The 7,734-nt window shown below is 45.1% G+C and overlaps 1 protein-coding gene across 1 annotated transcript; it reads right to left on the bottom strand.

Annotated features, from left to right (window-relative positions):
• Nucleotides 1–215: 215 nt before the first annotated feature.
• Nucleotides 216–7,414, bottom strand: RFXAP (regulatory factor X associated protein). The gene is made up of 3 exons (XM_081004222.1): nt 6,630–7,414; nt 4,049–4,156; nt 216–3,673 (listed from the first exon to the last, which is right to left on the bottom strand). Exons 1-3 carry the CDS (start codon nt 7,176–7,178, stop codon nt 3,563–3,565), a joined length of 768 nt encoding a protein of 255 aa, XP_080860348.1. The 5' UTR covers nt 7,179–7,414; the 3' UTR covers nt 216–3,562.
• Nucleotides 7,415–7,734: the final 320 nt, after the last annotated feature.

The following is a 7,734-nucleotide window of genomic DNA, read 5'->3' as shown; positions in this document are numbered from 1 at the left end:
AGTTAGACTAGTTGAGTAAAAAAGCAGATGTTTGTTTCCTATAGCTTCTTGTTTAAAGGCTGGCCAGTGAATAAATTTGACATGCTGTCAAGAACAACTTAATTTTGTTGGCTAGAATTGCCCTGCTGTACCAGTGATAAAATTTTGTCTTTACTGTTAATAAAGTTACTCTATAAATAAGTGCAGCAGCTTTATTTTCATGTCTAGAGTTGACAAATTTTTAGAAAGAAGTTTATTCCGTTTGAAAAGCAGTAACATATCAATAAATGGGTCAACAGCAGAATTAGAGTAGGAGCAACTCAGAACAAAATAAAATGGAGCTACAGAAGCAGAAGGGTGCCATTAAAGAGAAAATACAAAGAACTATAATGACAATTTGCTTATACCTTATCACTGTTGTTCAGAGGGTTGCTAAGGCCAAACTGGCCTCTCCATCTTTCGGAGCTGACACACTAACACCACCATCCGCAAATTTGCTTAATCCGCATGTAAAGTAATTTTGCTCTAGGACAGTATAGAACACAATTTATGACATTCATGTAGGCAAAGTAACAGGTAAGTTCTTCCTTATACCAAACACAAAGTACACTTTTCCACTCAAAGGCCCTAGTGAAAGATCGGTTCAATCCTTATCTTGTTTGTAGTGCTATAAAATTTCATTCTGAGGTGCATGAAGTCTTTTTAATGACATTACTATATCTGTGCTTCAAGAGCCTCATCAAAACTTGTATACAAATTCAAACTCTTAATTTTCAAATTTACATGACAAGAGTAAACAGGTTTCTTGATAGTTCAGACGATCTGTTTAAATTCTGATAAACAGCTACTTCAAGTGAAGTGGCAATAAGGTGGCACTCAACAACAAACATAAAAAACAGCCCAATTGTTGTGTGTCCAGCATAAATGAACAAAATAGCTTTAGAATTCATATTCATTTTCATACCTACTAATCATTTGGCAAGCTTGAATGTGATGTGCTCTTTTATTTCCCATTAACATTGCTACATACAAACCAAAAATATGCACCTGTCACTTAAGGGTGAACATGTCAAAAAGCAAGTACAACACATGAAGCTGGAACAACTCAGACTTCTCAAAAGAATTAATATAACAAAAGCTACTTGAACTGCATTATGGCTGAATTCATTAAACAGGCTTAAAAAAAAATGAATGAAAAATAGCTGCACATGGCACCAGTTCAGGGAAAAAAACCCTGGCCAGTTCGCTCTCCATACTACCAATATGATGGTTGGCAGTAGTCATATTATTGGAAACAAATCCATACAAACCTAATTTGTAGTGAGATTTACATTTTTTCTATATCCATATAGATTAGCTACATTGACAGCCAGTGCTTCTTTCAGCATGATTTTTAGCACTGGTTATACCCCCCCCCCAAAAATAAAACACCATTTGTAAGAAACCTCAAAGCAGCTTACAAAAAAAGACAAGAAAATCAAGAAAAAAAATACAATCCTCCTACAAAACATACAAAAGCTAACACACTAAAACATAATCACCTCAACTGTCTAAGCATCTGGGTGGGCTTGTCTAAACAAGAATGTTTTTAGCAGGCACTGAATGTACCCATAGCTTCCATGCACACAAGGGTTTGCCCATCAATTTCTTATGTATAGGACATTTGCTTCCATCTTTGCAGTTAATAGAGGTGTGTCTGTACAAATTAACTATTGCATGTTTGGAGTGCATATACTTCTCTAGGGCAGGGCACATCACTGTACACTATAGGTAAGAAGTATTCAATTGTATGTTCGAAAGAAAGGTTTATTTTAATCTTGTCAACTCGGTATGCCTAGCACCACTTCAAATATGATAATTGCATAATGATCCTCTCACATCTGTATTACAATTTTCAACTGAACTCTGAGGTATATATTTCCATCTATCTGACAGCTTCCAGACCAAGTACCCTTTTTATGTGCACATCTGATCTCAGATAGTCTAATAAATGTTGTCTTTCCTAAAGCTGCTTTGCTTTGTTAGCTCCAAAGTTGCTTTTATTACGACACCTTGCACTAACTGTAGGAGATTGCAAGATTGCAAGGGGCATGTGGACAGAAATCCTCACTCAGTACAATGGGTTATATCAGGCATAGGCAAGCTCGGCCCTCCAGATGTTTTGGGACTACAATTCCCATCATCCCTGACCACTGGTCCTGTTAGCTAGGGATGGTGGGAGTTGTAGTCCCAAAACATCTGGAGGGCCGAGTTTGCCTATGCCTAGTTATATGAAGGACAAGAGCAGTTTATCTTGTACGATACAATTGCAAGGTAGATAATGCCACTTTTGATGAGCTAAGATTAGCACTCTTAGCAAAATGCTGGAATATTTCATTCATATTTTACTGCACTAGACTCAGTTAGGTGCCCCATGATATAATAAATCTGACAAGGAAGGTTACTGTGAACAACAGTTAATTTCCTTCATGCAGAAATGAAAACTGCAAGTCAAGGTGAAAACAGACAAGCGACATATCTTTTATATCTGGATCTCTCAACACAGCTTAGAGTTCTTTCTCTAAAAACAGTAGCCTAGAAAACACACACTTACTTCAGCTTATCAATAACTAGTCAGGAAATTGCTATGAAAGAACAGGACACCAATTATATACAATATGTACAGTTTTAAAATGCTTTAAAAATCTGATGTACAAAAGTTAACTTAAATGACATTTTTCAAAAAGTTTCAAAAAATCCTTGAACACGTTCAAAAATAGCCTGAAAGTTACAAAGATACAAAACTGATACCTTAACGTATCCTTGTATGAACAATTTGTGTTCTTTAGTAAACAAGTCATTAAAAATATAAAATTAATATAAATAAGCTCAAATGGATGCCTCTTTATGAATCATGTCAGTAATATACTGCAATACTCACACTAATACTTAAATCATGTTTACAAAAATGCTCTTGAAATTAATACCAACCGAGTATACATTATTTTATAATGCAATATAGAAACTGATCAACTAGATTGGCCAGAGTGTCAAATGTCACACCAGTGTTAGAATGGTGGGCCAAATCTTGCTGAACTTCCCTCACAAAGCTGTAAGCCCAGCATTCCCCTCTCCTACATCCCTGAGCAACAGAGGCTACTAGATTGGCTCAAAGTTTACAATTTAAAACTTCCATAGAAAGTAAGTATTGCTTTTTCAATGACTGTCATCGAAGAATAACTTTATGCAAGATATTAACAAATTTCACATAGTAAAACATTAAAATAATTAAATTGGTTTTTATTTGATCTATTAAATTTCTCTCTCCCAGAACACTAAAACTTGGCTTCCAAAATATTAACAGAAGGTTTCAGTGGACGGAGAGAAGATGTATCAAAGCTAACAAAAACAATTACAAATAAATAAATTCTGGGGGGGGGGGGGGGGGGGGACCAAAAAGGTTTTCTTACTTGTCCAATAGAAAGTAAAACCACAGCATAAAACAGCTAGAGCAGCTTGTAGGCCTCTGTTAGTCAACTTCTTTCCTTCATCCACCATTCCAACATGAAACTGAGCTGAGGGTATTTGAACTACATTCCTATCCTCACACTGGTGCTCCTGGAAACTGTTGCTGCCTTTGCTCCAATGCTTGTTGACTTAGTAGCTGCTGTCGTTTCTGGAGAAAATGTACAACTTCTGGACTTCTCAGAAGTGACTAAAAAAAGACAAAAGACACCAAATTAGGCAATGTCTGCAATCTTCCCCTTCCACACACCGAGTACAAGGTATGCAAGGATGTCTTAGAGCCAAAGTACACCTCCCACCTCCCACCATAATAGAGGTGGTGAGCATGCAACACACCTAACCAGGCACCAAAAGATAAGGCCCTCTGCTCTTCATTTGATGCATTCAGCATTCTCATGAGCTGGATTTAAGTTCTGCATGTAGGGCCTAAAAAAGTGGTACAGAGGATGTGCCAAGAGAAAACATGATCACTTATGTTCAACATATGAACTGCCTTTTTAAATATCATCATCATGATGCAGGAATCCTCTGGACACTTTCTATTTCAAAGGCCAGAAGCACTTACCAGTCTTTTGTGGTTCAACACTTGTTCCAAAAGTGTAGGTTTTGCTGGCCGATCACCAATGTTTCCTGTTCTTTGCTTTGATATGGAAACTGAACTTTCAGTGCAATCCTGACCACAAAAAAAAACAGAGGGGGGAAATGTACTTACTCTCACTAGAAAGCACTAATGGAAAGTTTCAATACAAGACTTCTCAATGACTTTTCCTGAAAAATTATGAACACAGTGCAATCTAGTGCTGACTACTGGGGAAGCTAAAAATTGCTTCCTTCCCTATCCTATTGATGGAAACAACTGAGTGGCAATTGGATACAACTCTCAGCTATTATTATGACACTGACACACAATTATCGTAAAGCAGATGATTAATAATGTTTCTTGGCAAGAGTAACTAAAGACAGATTTACATTATAGCAGGGGTCAGCAAACTACAGTCTGGGGGCTGTAAATCCAGCCCATGGACCCTGCTGCCCGCTCGGTCAGTCCCCGTGTGCTGTGGATGCCTCGCCGCACAGGGACTGACTTCCGTGACGCTGGCATGGCTTCTGGGTGGGCGGTGACGCTGGCGTAGCTTCAGATTGGCTGCGAAGCTCCTGCAGCCAATCCAAAGCTGTGGACAGCTCTGGGCAGGCGGCGATGCTGGTGTGGCTTTGGATTGGCTGCAGGAGGTTCCTGCAGCCAATCCAAAGCCTCGCTGCCCACGTGCTGAGGTAAACCCACAGAGCCTGACGGGCGGCCAGCGGGTCTGGGCCACGCCATGGGCATCGTGACGGGTGCGTTGCAGGGCTTCAGTCAGAACTTGGGAGTGTCTGCTGGCCCGTGCCCGGCACTGCTGCTGGTGGCGCGCTTGGCGGCTGCGCTGGAGCAGCTGGACGGCAAGCTGCATGCTGCCTACCCGGTGCTCTGTGTGCGTGGCCTTGGACGATGGGCCACAGCATGTGGTGCACGCCGCCTGGGAGTTCCACGGGGATGGGCTGATGGAGTGGCTGCTGCTCATCAACAACGCCGGTGAGTGGGCAGCGCCAAGACGCGCTCCTGAGTGCGTGCAGACTGTGTTCCTCCTCCAGGTCCAGAGGCAGCTGTGCGACCGGCTTGCAGGGTATTTATATTTTTCAAAATATAGTCCAGCCCTCCACAAGGTCTAAGGGGCAGTGGACTGGCCAGCTAATGAAAAAGTTTGCTAACCCATGCATTATACATTTAAATCAGCTAAAATTTGTTTTTAATCATGATGGCTGCCAAATAATGAATTCTGAGACAAAGGTAAAGAGCTCTAACAGAGTTCTGTGACAAAAATGTCATAGCAGCCTTTAAAAATTCCCCACTTTGTTTCATGGAAGGCATGACAGATTGTTTCACATCAGTTCCAAGCTGGCTGTAATGTGTAGGTCGGACTCTGAAAAACTAAAAAATCAGAACACTTGTCAATGAGGAGACATGTTTTCAGTGTAATAATAGGCCCAAAACGATGGAACTCATTACCATTAGAAATCAGGCAGGCACTGCCCTTGCTAAATTTCGGGGTCCAAGTTAGCAACTGTTTTATTTCAGGGCGACTTTGCACCATTAATAATGTTGTTGTTGTTGTTCAGGAGGTCTTTGCACCATTAATATTGTTGTTGTTAATTAAACTTCTACAAACCCTACATCCAAAGATCACAGGGCGGTTTGTAGTACAAAAACACAAAATATATAACGACAACAATAACAACAACACCCCCTGAGTGATGTACTCTGATGTTTTAATTTATGTTTTAAATATGTAGTATGGTTTTTTTAAGCTATTCTGATACGTGGTATTAAGTGACGCATAAATGTTTAAACAAATAAACAAAGAAAACTATGCGCAAGCTAACCTGTGGGCAAAGCACCAGTGCAGTAATGTTGTCACGGAGATGGTATATATATATAAAAAATGCAACCACAAAAACGGCATTCTGAAGTTATTTCAGCACCTCAAAATATACTTAGTCTTAGAACAGGGGTGAGGAACCTGTGGTCCCCCAGGTGCTCACAGCCTCCCTCTGCCATCACAGGCAGCCAGCCAGCTGGGATAAGGAATGATCATTCTAGCCACGGTCCTGCCACATCTAGAAGGCCACAGGTTCCCATCCCTGAGTTGGTTGCTCATGTTCAAGGGCCAGTGATGTTACTACAGCTCCACTGCTGTGCATAAAGGGAAAGAACTCATTTTCCTGCTTTACACACCTCACGACAGAAAACAGCCTGCGTGTAGGTGCGACGAGGAAGAGGGATCAAGCTTGTTTTGTCCTTTTTCTGGAGCACTCAAATCAATGGCTTCAAGTTACAGGAAAGGAGATTCTGACTAAACATAGGGAAACTTTCTGACAGTGAAGAGTTGTTCGAGAGCGGAACGGTCTCCCTCGGGAGGCTGCGGGTTCTCCTTCCTTGGAGGCTTTTAAGCGGAGGTCAGATGGATACTTGAGCTGGGAGTCCTGCCTTGAAGGGGGTTGGACTAGAGGACCTTTGGGGGTCCCTTCCTACTCTACGATTCTCTGATTCCCAGCATCCCAACTCCAGAAGTAAGCTCTTTTCAGCGGCTTCCCCGTGCCCCTCTCCTCACCTCAATTCTCCCGCTGCCTCCGGGAGAGATCCCAGCTCCAGCCTGCGCGGCGGCGGCGGCGGCAGCAGCAGCAGCTGTGGCAGAGCAAGGGGCGCCTCCTCCTGCTCCGCCTCCGCCACTTCCAGCGCCCCCCAAGGCCTGGTCGCTCTTCTTGCGCTTGTACTTGTCCTTGTACATCTTGTTGCGGTGCCTCTTGCACATCCAGGGCTTGCGCTGCTTGGCCACTTGCGTGGTGGTCTCGCTGCAGCCTTTGTAGGTGCAGCTCTTGCAGCCGCCGCCGCCGCCTCCTCCTCCTCCCGACTGGGCGCCGCCCTCCTCCTCGTCGTCCAGATCCTCCAGGCCTCCGCCGGGGCTGCCGGCGCTGTCGCCTCCGCCCCCGTCGCCGTCCGCGTCGCCCGCCGCCGCCGGGCCCAGCTCGTAGAAGACCATGAGGCCCGAGGGCGCCTCCGAGGCCCCCCGCGACGGCGGCTGCTGCTGCGGCGGCTGCCGCACCACCTGGGGCTGCAGCAAGGCGCCCACCGCCTCCCCGTCCCCGCCGCAGGGCTGCATCACCAGCAGCGTGAGCGGCTGCGGCGGGGAGGGGGAAGGCGACGACGAGGAGAAAGCGGCCGAGCTGCCGCTCGTGTTCCCGGAAGGCTCCGTCCCTCCGGCAGGCCTCGCAGCCAGGGCCTCCCGCAGGGCCCCTCGGCTGCCACAGCAACGGCAAACGGGCGCCACGGGCCGGGCGCTGACAGGTTGCCGGCTACTACGCACGCGCGGCGAAGGCGGCGCGCACGCGACCTCACCGCCTCCTTTCCCCGGAAGCTCACTTAAGCGCGCAAGCGCAGAGGCGGCGACGGCGGGGCTTCCTCGCTTGCGCGTGCGCGTTGCAGGCCCGACGTCGCGCGTGTTCAGAAAAGGCCGCTAGGGTAAGCGATCTCCTTTATGATATTGGAGTAGCGGGAGGATTCGTCGCGCGCACGCGCCGTCGTGTTGGCAGCCTGTTTGATGGGCGGCTGGGAGGCGAATGGGCTTCTAATAGCGGGTGGGGGGGAATCGCTTAGTCGGAAGTAAGTTCCACCACCTTCAGTGTGTTTTTCTTCCCGGTTACAATGTAACAGTTCTA

The sequence above is a fragment of the Podarcis pityusensis genome, assembly GCF_964106645.2.
Source record: "Podarcis pityusensis genome assembly, chromosome: 4".
Classification (NCBI taxonomy): Eukaryota; Metazoa; Chordata; class Lepidosauria; order Squamata; family Lacertidae; genus Podarcis; species Podarcis pityusensis.
The sequence above is the reverse complement of the archived record's forward strand: the minus strand, read 5'-3'. Positions and strand labels throughout refer to the sequence as shown.